The 17,197-nt window shown below is 48.1% G+C and overlaps 1 protein-coding gene across 1 annotated transcript; it reads left to right on the top strand.

Annotated features, from left to right (window-relative positions):
• The first annotated feature begins 2,923 nt into the window (after positions 1-2,923).
• LOC122393888 lies at positions 2,924-17,099 on the top strand. Its single transcript, XM_043390329.1, has 16 exons — positions 2,924-4,496; positions 5,009-5,219; positions 5,563-5,673; positions 6,380-6,657; positions 9,131-9,400; positions 9,673-9,810; positions 10,436-10,531; positions 12,055-12,212; positions 12,559-12,727; positions 13,094-13,321; positions 13,507-13,631; positions 13,812-13,876; positions 14,376-14,495; positions 14,937-15,085; positions 15,453-15,614; positions 16,080-17,099. Exons 1-16 carry the CDS (start codon positions 3,969-3,971, stop codon positions 16,257-16,259), a joined length of 2,988 nt encoding a protein of 995 aa, XP_043246264.1. The 5' UTR covers positions 2,924-3,968; the 3' UTR covers positions 16,260-17,099.
• Positions 17,100-17,197: the final 98 nt, after the last annotated feature.

Here is a 17,197-nt window from a genome sequence, read left to right as displayed (position 1 = left end):
TAAGATAAGAAAACATTCTAAGAAAGAAATGTTTTATATCTTCAGTGAAATCATTTTTTATATAAAGAAACACAGACGCGGTGTTTGACATATTATAAAAGGCAAAGGAAAATGACGTAACTTGTTGCATCGCAGATCTCATTTCATCGGAGTCGTCTCAGGATGGCTAGTAATAATAATAATAATAATAATAATGCCATATATTTCGTACCAACAGAGGTACGTACATGCATAAGGTACAGGTAGGTACAGGTACATGCTAGTGTTTTATTCAGTAGTTAATTGCAATAAATTAGGCGTCTGGTAATCATGCGTGCTTCATTTTCATGTCATAGCATGTTTAGGTATTTGTTGAAGATTTTCATCACAAGTATATTTGCATCTACGCCGGTTAGCAGCTGATCCGGGACAAAATCTCCCAGTCCACAGCAATCTTCCCCTTTATACTCAAATGTTTTCGGTTTTCTATAGGTAACCTTTTACCGCGGATACACGGACACACGGATAGGCGTCCGCCGTCCAGATTCGTATGAGCTGAGCTAAAAATCATACTCTTTTGCGACTGCAGCAAGCCTTAAATAAGCATTTAATAAATGCTTGTAAAATATAGGCATTAAGTCATTTGACTACTAGGCATTTGAAAAACTGAAACACTTTGAACCGAGGATATGTATTTATTGAACGCCAAGTGCACACTTCAAGTTCAACAAAGATCCGTGCAATACAGCACAATCTTCTATCCCGCAGAGAGAATATGTCCGGGATCTACAATCTACATATGATCTCATGATGTGACGAGAAACAAGACTTGTGGTCCGAGTGGATCGCAACACAGCTAACAGCCACAACGTGGTTTCATGTCAGTAAGACTAAGAAGCACAAAACTGTGAATTGAGACGTATAATCACATAATAGTTATACCCAAAACTAGCCTTTTGTTAAATTTCAACACGTGTTTCACGAGGATCTACGTATGCGTCGACGAAAATTGAGTAAAGATCTACATATGATCTCATCGGATCGACTACAGACAAAAAAGGTTTGAATTTATGATCCCAATGAACCTCTCGAGTCTCGACGCGTGAGAGATCTATGATCCCATCGGATTTTAGAGCCGTGGGATCAGATCCCAGATCCATTTCCTGGGATCCGTGCACATATCTGGCAGATAATACCCGGCATTACTGCAGCATGATGACGACGCTGGTAGTAGGATAGTGGCGATCTCAGGTGAACTTGAACTGCAGCATGACAGCACTGGTTAGAATGGTGTCGCTCTCAGGCGAAGTAGAACTGCAGCATGATGATGGCGTTGGTGAGGATGGTGGCGCCGATGGAGAGCACGGTGGACCTGCGCAGCCGGAACAGGCCCAGCTCACCGAGCGTGTCCAGGTCGCGGCCGACCGACTCCCGGAGCAGGCCCAGCTGGCGGGAGAGCGGCGGCTGGCGCAGCTCGGCGGCCAGCAGCAGCTCGCGCGCCTCTCCAGCCGCCTCCAGACACCGCTGGATGGCCTCACTGGGCAGCACCATCGTCACCGAGGCCATCATCAGGTAGAGGGTGACCATCAGCGCCATGTCATCAAACGCGCCCATAGTGACACTACTGACCACTGTCAGGAGAATGGTGACGCAGGCGATGGTGCCGGAGGCCATCACCAGCACCAGCTCGGTCGACATGGCCTTGGTGAGGCGGCCGAAGGTGCGGGACAGCTCCCCGTGGAGCGATATGACGTCACAGACGGCGGCTGGGGCCGGCTGGTAGGCGCCCTCCACCATGGCGGTCAACAGGGTGTTGATTTCCTGCAGGCCGCTCTCCACATACAGAGAGGCGAGTACGTATTTTACTGGTATGAGGCAAAAGGTCACAGCAAACCAGCAGAATGTGACCAGATATAACGCAGTCAGAACGCAGTTCATTGATATTGTCAGGCAGCCACCGGGTTGGAAGACAATGTGAAAGCCTGTGGCAGCTATCATGACTAGGACTAGCAGCAGGACGATGGCAAAAAGCCCGTTTGTCTTCCAATTTAGACTGTCGGATGGCTTAGAGATGCCGGACAACTTCGACAGCCTGTGAGTCGCAGAGTGTATTGTTACGAGCTGTTGTTCGCACTGACGGCGACTTGACAAAAAACAGGAGACTACTGATATCCACATCATGCCGTGCAGCAGACCAAAGAAACCACTTGTTGCCAAAGCCAGGGTAGTCTCACCACGCCGCAGCAGTTCCATGCCGTCATTGACGGCCTTGCGAGTCGATCCGGCCGTTCCCAGGGAGCTCACTGTAAACGCAAGGAGTGTGTGGAGCAGGGCGGTCCAGTCTCCGCCTGTGACCAGCGCGGTGGCTCGCAGCAGGAGCAGCAGGGCGCGGGCGGCCGGTGTCGGAGCTGCCGTCGGCTCCCCGCGGGGCTCCTCCGTCCCGCCGGACACCCGCGGAGCGCTGGGGTGATGGGGACCGGGCGGACTGCGGTTGTCCTCGGGTTGGCGGGGAACCACCTCTCTCGTCATCATGGTAGAACTTAGATGGAGCCGTGAGATATCCTGTCAATAGCGAAAGGTTAAACGGGGACTTGTATATAAGCCGGTAAAATGCCGAGATGAAGGCCGCCTATTATTGCGTTAGTTAATAGCTCAAATGTCGCGTTTACATTGCACGAGTCGTCTTTCCCAATAGATTTCTCTTGAAATTACAAGTACTTTTACAACAAGTACTTTTCGATCATTCAGACCCTTTTCATCACCCTTTCCCCGTCGCCTTTCTTTTGCTTCCGATAGTTCGGCTTATCACAGCCCCCGTCCCTCTGTGACAAACATCAGTGTGCATTTTACAGCTGCTGCGTGCTTTTAGCATAGCAATACTGATATTGTTTCGTGCGCACTTACCGAGGAGCTGAGGCCAGAGGGCTGGAGCGTTGCGCGGGGACGGTGGGTTGGAACTGCTAACATTCCCTGGCGGCCGTGTTATCCACGAAGTGACGCTGTGTATCAGCCTAATGGCCGACAAGATATACAAAATGTACATTAGTACACCATTCCGAGGCACAAATTCAATTCCTCCTTATGATTATGTGTATGTGTCCGTGTTCTTAGAGCAAATATGGTTCAAGCTATGGACACGGCGCTCAGGACTAGCATTCCATAGCGCAAAGCACACCGTTCGATAGCGCATGCGAAGAATACAGTCGGGTTTTTCCTCAGAATGTTCACTGTGGTACACAATGGGCACAGTAATTACGCCCCTGTGCGCTAGGTAAGGGTGTTACAGCAACACCAGAACGCTAGCTTTTTGTAAGGTCTATAATTGATAGCAATAAACGAAAATGGTGTTCCAACGCTAAACTTTTGCGCGGTCTATTGGTGACAATAAACGAAAAATAACATGAGAACACTGGCGGATCCAGAAAGGCGGTATTGGACTCTGCGCGAGGACATAACTACCCTTCAAAAAATGTCTCTAAATTTTAAAAAAGTCATCGTATTTCGATTTCCTACCTACTCTCTACTGTGCAATTTAAAGCTAACTGTTCGCCATAAAAGTCGTTAAGCTTTCGTTTTATTGTCGAAAAAACGCATTTTTCCGATTTCGGGTGCCACTTTGAGAAGGGGAGCAGTTGCCTCAAATGCCCCTGGATTTGCCATGGTGCATGAGAACTGTCAAGGTATGACCTATGACATACAATGAACAAACGCACGTCTTGTCTCCATGTGTACTAGCAATGAGTTACTGCCACTTAAGCATGTGAGAAAAATCCTCGTAGGTGACCGATGATGCCCGGAATATATCATCAACATAACTTTATTTGATGCATTTGTCAGCTAAATTAGCAAGTCATCTACCCATAAGGCGTAACCATAGACTACTCTATATCAGTAATACAGTAGGCTATGGCGCAACGGAATGAAACGTGTAGTAACAACCATAACTAAACAAATTGAATTTTGTCTGGTGAGTTAAAATTACACCCTCGATGCGGAGTGTACTTCAACATATACACAAATGCAACTACAATGACCGCGGCCATCCGACCTCGGAGCGCTCAGACCGCGTCGGCGTCCGTCGCTGCCGACTATATCCGACGCTCCAGTCGGTGGCTGGGATAGACAGGACGACCGGCCCGGCACAGACGGGTCTGTGGGGTGACTGGAGCCACCCGCCCGGTCCGCGGCGGCGGGCGGACGTGCGCCCCGGAGCCGCAGACGGCGCCCGCTCCCGTATGGAGGAGGACGGGGCCGAGCCGGGCCCGGCCACGGCGCGTCGCCGCCGACTCGGCATGGAGCGCTGCCTGCTGTGCCTGACACTGGTGCTGCTCAGCTCCAGTCTGGGACTGGTGCTGGCGGTGACACAGGTGGTTGGTGATGTGGAGCGGTCGCCGGCCGTGAACGCCTCCTCTGAGGGCGCGGGGAACGCCACCGCACTGGGGACGGAGGAGCGGAACACAGCCGGCACTGTCGGCACCGGGACCGGCTCAGCACGGCTGACACGCAGTGTAAACGCGGTGAGATACGATGCATTCGATACGATACGACATACGATACGATATGAAATCAGCAGTGATTTGTGTCATGTGTGTGTGGGCTGCACATTTGCAATAGATGGATATTGGATAAGTAGTCGGATCAACTCTTGGAAGTTGAATTAATTGTGTACGTCAGTTGGACATAAGAAGTCGTCTTTGTCAGGATTCACTTAGGTATAGGTATGCGATGGTTTGTATGTTTTTTGTTTTATTTATTTATGCCGCATTAATAATCAGTTCGACGCATTAAATGACCACGATTAAAATGACATATAAACTTGAAAGAGAGCAGGTTGTTACGAAACGCATTTTTACCTTTTACTTTTACAAGTTATATAGCTTGATATGCGATCGTAAGTCATGCTCGACAGAATCAGTTCTTTTATGTGGCGATTGCATTGACCGTTTTAAGCACAGTGATCACGCCTATAAATCACATCCGATTTCCACCATGGCTAACGACATTGCGCCCCGACCTGGCTGTGCTTCAGACGGGTTTGTGCGTCACACCGGAGTGTGTGTGGCTGGCTGCTCAGCTGGTTCGGTACGCCGACCCGTCGGCCGACCCCTGCCAGGACCTCCACCAGGCCGCCTGTGGCCGCTGGATCCGAGAGTCCCGGATCCTCGGACTCTCCAGCCATGAGTCCGGGTACAGCATCAGCGCCGACTACGTGGAGAGCAAGGTGGAGCGGCAGCTGCGGGGTCAGTGCTGGACGTGAGACTGCTTTTTGTTAGTCCCGGCACGTGCCAGAGGACGAATCATTTCTTTGTCAAGGGATCCTCTGCTATATAAGGGAATGTTGAGTGACCAAAACGCTATACATCTCTGTTGACTGTCTAAAACGAACTGCCCTGACCGAACAATACAACGGCTCGCATTCTGGCCCAAATTGGAGCGCACGAGCGCTGCCAGGTGCTAGCATAGAATTTGGGAGACTTTGAGCATCTGCAGTAGTTTTTTTATTAGATATTTTAGGTACCTAATCAGGTACGTAAAACGTTGATATTTATAGTTCATTCTGGGTAACCTTAACGTTTTTTTCAGATTTGCTAGAAGGAAGAAAAAGTTCTTCAGATGGTATTGCCTGGGCGCAATACTTCTATCAGCACTGTGTCTACGAGATACGCGGCACTCAAAGCGACCTGGATGAATCTGGTAAACAGAAAGAGAAAGATGGAGAGAGAGAGAGAGAGAGAGAGAGAGAGAGAGAGAGAGAGAGAGAGAGAGAGAGAGAGAGAGAGAGAGAGAGAGAGAGAGAGAGAGGGAGAGCGAGAGAGGGAGAGGGAGAGGGAGGAGTTGAAAGGGAATAGAGGAAAAGAAGGATGGGGCCAGGGTTTGCACTTTGTCTCAGTGGCCGCAACTTTTCGAAAAATAACAGGTCAGCGGTTTGTCCGCAGCCCCCCATTTTTTATTGTGAGCTTTACCGGCTGGCCTGGAGCCAAGACCGCCGCGGCTCAAAGGCTGAGTGTAAACATGCCCCAAAAGACATATACACACACAAACGAGGTGGAACGTTTTTATGTGGTGACGCAACTGAAGACGATGCGTTATAGCTGGAGGTCCGCGCTCTGACACCTAGGACTCACGCTGACCTTGAGCTGGCCTTACGAGGCTAAAAAAAATCAACACCACGATCTGTGTTAGCGTATTACAATAAACGTGCAAAAAGGCTCACGTAAAAAGATGCATTTCTTAGTCGGTATTGGCTTACTCTTGTCAATCGATACTAATCATCGAGTGTAAAACAGCGGTGCAGTGACACGACACTGATCATTCTCGTCAAATTACTCTCCCGTGGACCGTAATGCTTCCAAAAGTTGACCTGCGCCCACCTCTTCTGACCTATACCCGTCCCGTCCAGCCGACTTCATCCTACAGGAGGTGCTGGGCGGCCTGGCGGTGCGGCGAGCCCCCGACCTGACGACGGCCCTGCTGCGGCTACAGCGTCTGACCGCCAGTGCGCTGGTGGATATCGGTCTGATGGAAGGGTCGGGTGACAGACGAAGACCGGCGCTCGTGGTCGACCTGCCCTCCCAGGACTGGGGAGGATTGGCGGCACTCCGGCGGACGCGGGGTCGCTTCAGCCGCACCGGGGACCTCAGAGACGGCCGAGGGACGCGTGGCCGGCAAACCCAGGCGGTGAGTTGAGAGACGGCCGTAAACCAATCTAACCAGGTGGCTCTTATGACTTTGGCGGCAATCGGCCAGCTGATAAATGGAACGAGTTTTGATTTTTTGCCAGTTAATGTTTTACCATAATATTTATTGCTATTCCTGCGTACTAGGTACCCATATACTACTAGGTATCGTGCGTAGTACTAGGTCGTTCAATAAGTAAGGTAAAATGTACCATAGTTTATTTATATGAGGAATTCAAGCAAAATCAAATATGCCATCTGAATCTTTGAACAATTTTCTACACAACCCTCGAAACTGTTTTCGGGAGTTTGGCTCATTGTCCGAACACGGTCGATGTGAAAACATTGATGCAGCAGAGTTCCGTTCTAAAAATCCCCGATTTGTCACGCTAGCCAAAATTCACCCCAAAATGAGTGAGTTGACCCTGATGACGCTATTGCCATTAGCAATGCTTGCTGGTGAACAGCTGGTACGATTTCAACAAGAACACAGCAGTATAAGAGACAAAGTTCTAGAGCAGGGTAGACTTTTGAACGCAGGCCTCTCTGGACTTGGCACAATCTGTAAAGTCGGGGAGCTGATTATTGGAGACCCGAAGCATCTGTGTGACTGCTTTCAATAACAGGGTGAAGTGTTATGTCGGAACAGTTATAGGCATCATCAGATATACTTGATATTTACAAGGTCATCACGAGGTTAATAAAGCCAAAGAGCTCACTGAACAACAGAAGGACGCCCAGCGACACATCAGTGTGGGATCGGCTTTGCTTTAGCAGTACAGGAAAGCTGAAGTACAGCCGTGATCTGGCGCCGTCCCACTTGAGCCTGTTTGGATCACCGGAATCTTAACTGATCTGGCAATCGATAAAATAATCAAGACATGGCTTTGGAATAGCAATAAGGAGTTTTCCAAGCAGGATTTCAACGCCGGGTGGAGTGCTGAGATAAGCGCGTGCGCCTGAACGGTGATTGAATGTAGGTGCCAGTTCCGAAGGCTTGGGAGGCTGTCCGAAGAGACCTGCTAACAAATGCTTATAGCCAATTTGTAGACGATATTTCAATGAACATATGTTGCTAGTTTTGTGTCGTTGCATCAAATGTGGACTGAAATACGTGTGATTTTACCTTACTTATTGAACGACCTAGTAGTTAATAGCCTTTATACAAACGAGCAGAAGGCACCAGTGCTGCCAGATGGGGAAGGCTGTAATCCTCTATATCAGTTACAAAAATCCTCCAGATTCCTCCAAATCCTATTGGTAGATATAGAAAGGCGGTCTTGGACGCTGCGGGGGGCTATACCCCCAAAAAAGTTTCACCAAATACTAAAAACCCATCGGATTTCGAATCTTTTCGCACTGCTGTGCAGTTTAATAGATACTTTTTCTTATAAAAGTTGTTGAGTTTTCGTTTTATCTTAAAAAAACGAAAATTTTCGTCGATTTCAGGCGCTGCAGGGGGGCCGGGGGCATTTGCCCCAAATGTCCCCCTTAGATCCGCCAGTAGTTTGGTACCCTCGTAAATATAGCTACAGACTGAGACATTTTGCAGTCTCACGGTGATAAAGGACGTGATATATCCTAACGGGTAGGGTGACGCTGGGCAGGAAAATGCCTTTTTAGTCTTGAATGTGTTATATTTTTCCATGAAATTGAATATAATAATCGGGCGACAAATCCTCCAGATTTTCCTCCAGAATCAAAAATCCTCCAAAAGCGAAATTTGTCCGCAAATAGAGTTCAAAATCCTCCAGATTTGCGGAAATCCTCCAAGTCTGGCAGCACTGGAAGGCACCTATTTGAACCGTATGATCCGTTAAATGCCTGGGCGATTTTAGCAGTTGTTTGCCTAGATCTTTCGAATGAGATGCTGATTGCTTTGCTTCTCTGCTTTCAACTTCAGTCAAACAGGTACCCAATGCAGTGTCGTGAAAAGGGACAATATAAATTCTAGCCAGCCCACTCATTCAAGCATTTTTACTTCAGTTATATCGAAGAGACCAGTAACCATCCACGGCTGCCTCTCCAGACGCATCCACTGGCGTCAGCTGCCTCCACGGCTGGCGATGAGCACAGCACTGTTCCCGTCTAAAAACGGCCGGAGGTGCCGACGTATGTGCGTGTGTTAGGCCGGTCGGCGGCTCTGTATACATTGCGAAAGGGCCTGAGTCGCGGCGGAGCGGCGGATGGCGAGTCACCCGCTGACTACCAAACTGAGCCGCTACTATGGAACAGAGGGTCTCTAGCTCCTTATAGGTTCCCTACAGGGACTGAGGACCGCCGAGTCATAACTCCCTGCCATGAGCTGAGGATCACTGACTCACGACTCCCTGCAGTGACTGAGGGCCGCTGACTCACGACTCACGACTCTCCCACGGGATCTCTGACTCAGCACTCCCTCAGTGTGACTGGCCGTATACATAGTTAGACGTATCTAAACAATCATAGTATGACGTAACCCCCGGCCCCCTCAGAGACGGAGGGCCAGGTCGGCAGGCGTCAGAACGAACAAACGGCGGGCGAATTCACGCCGTATCACTCCGGTTACTCTGCTGGTGCCGCCGGAGCACGGCGACTACGACTACGGCGACTACGGCGACCACGACTACGGCGACTACGGCCGGCTGGACGGCATCGGCTGGAGTTGGGACGAAGCCGGAGACGGTGGACCGTTCTATGGACAGGAGGGAGAGGGATCGGATGAGCCTCTCCGTACAGCCAGTCAGCTCTATGAGGAGTCGAAGGCCAGTGGCGGGGTTCGGCTGGATGGATGTTTTCCAATGAAGGTCATATACAAAAGTGTTTAATAAAGTGCTCCCTTTTACTTACACTTAGCTTGACCATCATGGATGAAAATCATACTCGTTGTGTTTTAAAAGCTATCGTCCTCTCCCGATGTAGAAGTGTTCATTATATCTTACAACGTAGGTATAAATTACGTATAAAAGAATGTTTACGCAGATCCAATTTTATTTCTTTTAATATTTTAGTTAATCATTCTCTTTATCTATTCCAGAATGCAAGTTTGACGGAGATGTTGGAGGGAATGTCGTCCTACTTCTGGGAAAATATCGTAGCCAACGGCCATTTTCCGGAACATTTGGCAACTGACGAGATTGATCACATGCTTCAATTTATGGAAGACCTTTACAAGGTAACTTGCTGCTTTCTGTTTGACATTCATAGTCCTAATCAGTAAATCGATTGTTGCCATGTCCCATTTCGAGGCTACGTAGGATTCCTGGCGGATAAACACAAGTTTTTGATACAGCCATTCAACAAATGGCATGCAACAAATGCTTTCAGTCATTTATTTTTCTCAAAGTTCTCTTTTTTGTATGCTCTTGGTGAGAGGAAATATTTGGTAAGGGAAGTGAGGAACCACCTGCCCCGTACTTTCTGCTGCCGTTTCTTTGGCTGGCAGGGTCCCTCATAGCTCTTACTTACATCAACAGCCATTATCAAATGTTTATTAACTTTAGTTCCCATCAAGGTCGCAACCAGGTGCTTTAGCCATAAAAATCACTTCACACCCTTATACGAACTGCTCCCTGAAGCTTTGTAAGGCCGTTTTGTAACCAGTCTAAAAAGTACGATAAACACAGACTGAATACCAGCCGATCGCTTACATATATTGCAATATTTACATCATTCATAGCATAGACATTTCTGCAGGCATAATAAGTGTCGCAAATCACTGTTGGAAGATACGAAGTATCGCTGAAGGTGATCGGTGATCAGTTTAATCAGTGATTGCGTTTCCATTCGTGTGTTTTCAGATTCTGCCGACTGCGCAGGAAAGAGTGGTCTCTGAGGCGCGGCTCCACCTAGAGCCGGCGCTTACCGTGGAGCTACTGCAACTCCAGTATCCTTACGTTAGTTGATCAACAATATGCTTAGCTTATATCACTTATTACCGTCTCTAACCGTGGGGCTGCTTCAGTTACAGCATCCATACGTTAGTAAATAGACCACAGAGAAGGGAGGGGCGGGGGGGGGGGGCTAGCATTCATATGAAAAGTAACGAACAATGCGTAGTCATTTGACTAGCATATAACTAAAACAGAAATTGATGCTTATAATTTGCTTGCAAGATGTAATATAACCCGCGACCGCCTGGGGGGGGGGTCGGATCCGACCCCCCCCCTCCGTTTTTCTTAAATAACTCATGAACCGCTTGCGCTATCAACTTGAAACTTCGCATACCTTCTCCCCCATCAATTTGACGTCTCCTGTGCAATTTTTAAGAAAACATTTTCAAAAATTTCTGAGATATATTGATTTTAGTGATGTAACTACATGGCGTTTTCAGTCAAAAAATGGTAAATGTTTAAAAAATCGCCAAAAATTGAGGTTTAGAGCAAATTGCAAATTAAGGACATGAAAAGACGCAGCTCAACGAGTTCTTTAAAATGGCTATCTCGAATTTTCCATAAAATGCGTTTTTCACCCCTAAAAATTCAAAAAACTATATTTTTTGGAAAACAGCTAATAAAATCCAAAATTTTGAGAATTTCCAAAAAAAACGGAATATATGTTATAGAGCTCTATTAGAACATTAGATGTCCCAAATTTCAACTTTCTATCTTGATTTTTGACCCCCAAATTGTAAAAAATAGCTCCAACATGCATAGGGCATGGTGACGTCATAAGCATTTTCGCGAATTAGAGGCACTTCTGAACATCGCATGTGAAAACAAATGGCACCACTAGATTCCTGGGACAAAGCTCGTCTAGAAAAGTGCATTTTTATGTCAAAAATAAAAAGTTGAAAATTTGACTTTTTTTCTTAGCCCTCGTTTAGTTATGTATGGTATAAACGATTTTTTTATGCTTTCAATGCACACTTATCACCAGCACAGTGACATGGGGTCACATATAACCATTACCATCGGATTTGGCGTGAAAAATAAGCCATAAAACATGTGTCGCACGCCCATGTAGCAGAAAGTGAAAACCGTGACCTTTCGTGACCTGACCTGACCTTGACCCGTACTTAGTATGACCCCTATACGCACATGGTACCTTCACTATGCCTTTGAGGTCATTTGTGGTGAGTTTCGAGCAGCAGCTATCGATTCCGCTGTCCGTAAGCCTAATCATGCAAAACCCCTGAATTTGACCTTTGACCTGACCTTGACCCGAAAGTTGACCTCAATCTTAAAATCTTAAGAGTACTTTGGGAAGGTCTCGTAGAGACCTTTCGAACGCCGCCTCGCGGGGCTCGATACGACCATTGGTTCTCGAGATAACAGGGGGGGGGGGTCGGATCCGACCCCCCCCCAGGCTGATGTGGGTACGGAAATAGCCCAGGCGGTGCCGGGTTAAGATTGAAGGGCGGCATTAAATGTAGTTCACCTTTTCCTTAGTCAGACTGCGGCTGCTATTTCCTTTCCAGCTGGACTGGGAGCGGTACCTGTCAGGTGTGATGCGGCGGCCGGTGCGGGGATCTGACCCTGTACACGTGCGGTACCCGCGGTACATGCAGCGACTGGGGGACCTTCTGGACCGGTACCATCCTAGCGTGGTTCACAACGCCGTCCTGCTGCGCTTCAGGTGGGAAGGGTGCACACGCCAGGTGACTGGATGCAGTCACAGGTGCAAAACATACAACTACTTTACGCTGATTATCGCCTATCATTATGTCAAGAGATAGGTACACGTGCTAAGTGTGCCAAACAGCCTTACGAAATCTGGGCTTTGGATTGAAAATCAAAGTTATGCGCTGTGTATTGTGCTCATCGATTGTCGTCATAATTTGGGAGTAACGAGGTCTCTATGCATGCCTCTGCCATGCCTCTATGCCTCTATGTCTATGTCTCTATCTATGAAAAACCCTAAATTCCGTCATGGTTCATTCAGCAGAAAATTAGATAACTTGGATGACCATCATTTTTCTCAGGACCGTGTTCCTGGCGGAGATGGTGGACTCCCTGGTCAGTGCTGACACCAGCCTGTCGGCCGGCCAGCAGCTCTGTGTCTCCCTCACAAAGGAGGCATTCCCTGTGGCCGTGGCCGCCCTGTACGTCAGAAATGTCGGCAAACAGAGAGTCGATCTGCTCAGAGAAAAGGTACCGGCTCCTTAGGACCAGTCGTGAATGTGTTGCAATGGTATGAACCATTTATGTGAATATCAACTGCAACTTTTTACTTCACAAATAACAAACCCGGTATTATTATTTTTGTAATTAGATCGTTATTGCTACTCCACCTGTGCTTTCTACCAAATAAAACAATTTTTCTTTAACTTAGATGAATGTATGAATGTAATCTTTTGGATGAATGTAATCGCATAATCGGAAGTCCGTTCTAAACAGAGATGAAGACATTCTGGAATTATTTGCATGTCAGTGTATTTGTAATTTGTTTTCTTGTCAGCCAGGCAATAATAACAATGGAATTACCCAGCCCCTTTGTCCCGGTGCCACCTACGACAGGTGAGCTCAATTCTGGAGGAGATTCGTTCCGAGCTGCTGCGCTCTATCGAGCTGAAGATGGCAGCGAGTAACGCCACACACACTGCGTCTGACCGGCTTCTAGGCCTGGCCCGGGACAAGATCGCCGCCACTCGCACCTACCTGCTGGCGCCGGAGAGCCTGTGGAACGACACGTTCGTGAACGTGAACACGCCGCCCGTCTCCAGGCTCTGGAAAACGTCACCTCAGGTCGGAGCCTAAAGCCGCCTCTGATTGGTAAAATAACGACACGACCATTAATTACCGCTTAAAATGATAAATTTACACGTAGCATCGGGTGGTACATTTTCCAACAAAATCTTAACATACGCATTTGTTTTGATATTCCATGTGCCTTGAGTAATTTATTGTTTCCCCATTGTTTCTCTCTCCAGTCTCCAAGGGTGTTGGTGCGGCCTGGATCCAAGATGCTGCTGGACCTCTTCAAAGGCCTGAGAAGGGCTCAAGTAAAAACGTTGAAGTTGACGCTTCGAGAGATGGCATCTACAGACCCTTTGAGGTATGTTTAGCCAGATAATAACCCTCGCCGGCACAGGGGGGGGGGGTTGATGCAACCCCCCTAAGGTTTTAAATGATTGATTTATTTATCGGCAAAGAACCGATCATGTATGTGCTCCATTTTAGTTTGTGCTTTGCCATCTAATGTGATTTAGTTGCAGCATTCCCGCTGTGCCGACAGGTGGCCGACGGAGGTGGAGCCTCACACGGCCAACGCCTTCCACCTCCCTGCCAGAAACGCCGTCGGTGAGATCATGTTAAGGCTCACTCACCACATAAACGGAGGCACGTAGGCACTTGTGTCTGATAATTGATATATAATTCATTCTACGACCTGCGGTATAAGTTTTCTATCAGATCACTTATGTTTGGATAAAAACAAGACTTGAATAAAATCTTAGTCTTGCTTCCGTTATCAATATGCTTCCCCAGCCGTTTTAAAAACAATGCACGAATAAAACGTATGACTTTCCCTCCAATGCCCGTTAGTCGTAGGTGAGGTCTTCTCTCTAACCCGGTATTAAAAAAAAAACACGAATATGACGTGCCCTTGTAATGTTTTATGATCATTGAAGGCGTGAAAATAATATAAAACTTTCTTATTTACAATAATTCAGGTGAGAAGTGCAACGACAGTCAGCAGCCGCAACAAAGAGGCGCTGCGGCACAGCATAACTTCAGGCGTCTACCCCTGCTGCCACCTATCGACTAATAAGATAACTAGTCATTCTCACGTCTGCCGCAGGAGTGCCACTGGCGCTGCTGACGGAGCCGTTCTTTCACGGAGACGTTCCCGAGTACGTCCAGTTTGCCGTGCTGGGCGTGGTGATGGCGCACGAGCTACTGCACGGCATCGACAGCACAGGTCAGAATTATGCCGACAGACTACCACTGCATGGTCAACCTCTTCTACAAGGGAATGGATTGCTTGCAAAGCAATAGGTACCTAATGCATGCGGATGCGGCACAGCTTGAAGGTATCCTTACCGCGGCGATGCCTTAGCAATTTGAAGGAATTCATGAAGAAGTTTGTTTGTAGACATTACGATGAAGTACAGTTCGTGCATACTCACTGCCAGTCAAACCCACGAGTTTCGCAAATCATCATTTTGTAAAATTTCCACAACGAATAGGTAGGTATGTAGATATTATGACGGATATTGTGATTCCTTTCATACAGGTAAAACCAAGATATGTAGGTAAATGCAAATACGCCGTCAAATATCCGTGTGCTTGTGCTATAAAGGGTCTATGCACCTGCCGTTTTATTTTCAACATCACATGGTGTTTCTCTCGCTCTGACCAGGTCTCAGTTTTGACGAGACGGGTGCTACGCGCCACCTACCCGGGGCACTTCAGCAAAGAGTGGACGACAAATTCCAGTGCATACGGACAGAGTATGTGTCACCGCTGGTCAAAACGGCCAGCAGTGTCCACCAAACTGTGGATGTCCAGGTAATATTCATAGTATGGGTTCAGTTCATGGTTGTAGGTATGTCGCGTTAGGAGCATGGCTGGGTTGTATCTTGGCGATCATGTGCGAACACGATACGTTAACATTATTACGAGTTACATGGATATCTATACCTACCTTGCTTTTATATACCCCGGGATGAATTCCGTTCTTTAAAAAAATAATCCCTAAAGCATAGGCTATCCTAAATCATTCCCGCTGCAGAGCTCTCAGGCCTGCCACATATCGTGCGCCACGTGTCATATCGCACCCTCCCAATCTGGACGGCGAATCGTTGTAGCTCACGAAAACCCTCGCCGTCAGCTGCAAATTGCCCGGTTATGTAACCTTCCCCCCCCTGCCACAAAGCTGGACGGTGACCTCACCCTGGGCGAGAACTCAGCCGACTTCAGCAGTCTCTCCCTGGCACTATCAGCCTACCTTCGACGGCGAGCGCGACTCGGACCCGAGCCAGCCCTACCCGGTGTCAACCTGACCACACAGCAGGCCTTCTTCATGAGCTTCGCACAGGTCAGAGATCTGCGAGGGTCATTAGTGACAGATCCGTGGGGGTCAGAGATGTGACCCGAGGAAAGAGGGGGAGAGGGAGGGGTGGATGTGATCTGCTCTCTGATGATTCATGTAAGTTGTCGTTCCTAAATGCAACCCTAACCCTGCGACTTTCTCTCTCTCTCTCTCTCTCTCTCTCTCTCTCTCTCTCTCTCTCTCTCTCTCTCTCTCTCTCTCTCTCTCTCTCTCTCTCTCTCTCTCTCTCGCTCTCGCTCTCGCTCTCGCTCTCGCTCTCGCTCTCGCTCTCGCTCTCGCTCTCGCTCTCGCTCTCGCTCTCGCTCTCGCTCTCGCTCTCGCTCTCGCTCTCGCTCTCGCTCTCGCTCTCGCTCTCGCTCTCTCTCTCTCTCTCTCTCTCTCTCTCTCTCTCTCTCTCTCTCTCTCTCTCTCTCTCTATCTCTCTCTCTATCTCTCTCTCTCGGTTTTCAGGTGTACTGCGCTGACATTGACGTCGATTCGTACGCGGCTCTGGTGGCAGCCAGCACCCACCCTCCGAACCCAGAGCGCGTGAACCGAATGGCGCGACACACAGCTGAGTTCGCAGCCGCGTTCAGCTGCCGCCCAGGGACACCCATGAACCCGGAGACGCGCTGTGCTCCCCTATGGTGAGAGTGGGGACGTGTGAGAACTAGTGGTGAGAACTGAAGTGAGACATGGTGCGATGCGGTAGCAACTTGCGGGCGATGTACTTACACTGTATAGTATACATATAACTACACTTTGCAACATGCATGCATGTTTTTGCGAGTATATAGTTGTGAGAGGTGAGCTTTGATATGCAAATCTGGTGAGTTCTAGTGTGATTAGGCTTTGGGCTTTACATAAACTAAGCTGTGGGCTAGCGCTAGATATTCTTTGGTAATAAGCCTTGAAATATGAGCCGTTATCACACTGTGGACGATGAATATTGTTTGCGTTGTACTTTTATGACTCGGTTATGTTTTGGAGTGTTGAATATGAAGATCATGATAATCGAGCTGCGTATGATTATTTTCTTTAATAATGCTATCTATGACGTCTAGCGTCTATGACATCTATGACGTCTATCTATCTATGACGTCCACCTATATGACGTACTACGTAGACGTCTTGCGAGTCCGTCTCGCGTTTTCACTCGATCCGTCAATCCTCAGTATTGTGCGTCAGCTTATGTTGTGTACTTCCTGTGCCATGGCACGCATGACAAAACGAAGATATCTGGCAAGGACCCAGCTGTTTCAGTGACGTGAAATAATTCATATAAGTACCACAAATTCCCAATTTATGGTCTAAGAAAAATGTGTTTCAACCCGACCGCGCAAAAATCATGGATGTCCAACGGTAATAGGATTGCGTTTCCAATACGATTGCGTTTCCATATTCGTTCCGGCTGCTGAAGACGCATTAGTGTCCTCAAAAGAAGTGGAAACGTGGCCTGTCGGGCTAGATGGAGAGCGGGTCGGATGACAGTCGGCGATGGCGTTGCCACGGATACCATTGATGCAGCTTTGCACACACAGCATCCGTTGACGAATGATCAAAACATGCGTGTCACGTTTAAAATGCAG

This window comes from Amphibalanus amphitrite, unplaced genomic scaffold (assembly GCF_019059575.1).
Source record: "Amphibalanus amphitrite isolate SeventyFive unplaced genomic scaffold, NRLGWU_Aamphi_draft 000561F_arrow, whole genome shotgun sequence".
Lineage (NCBI taxonomy): Eukaryota > Metazoa > Arthropoda > Thecostraca > Balanomorpha > Balanidae > Amphibalanus > Amphibalanus amphitrite.
Note: the sequence above shows the minus strand (reverse complement) of the source record. Positions and strands in the feature narration are given on the sequence as shown.

Coding starts and splice junctions, on each gene's coding strand:
- LOC122393888 (XM_043390329.1), top strand. CDS start 3,969: ATGCGGAGTGTACTTCAACATATACACAAATGCAACTACAATGACCGC. Junction 13,877..14,375: donor CCCTGCCAGAAACGCCGTCG/GTGAGATCATGT, acceptor CGTCTGCCGCAG/GAGTGCCACTGGCGCTGCTG. Junction 15,615..16,079: donor TCTTCATGAGCTTCGCACAG/GTCAGAGATCTG, acceptor CTCGGTTTTCAG/GTGTACTGCGCTGACATTGA.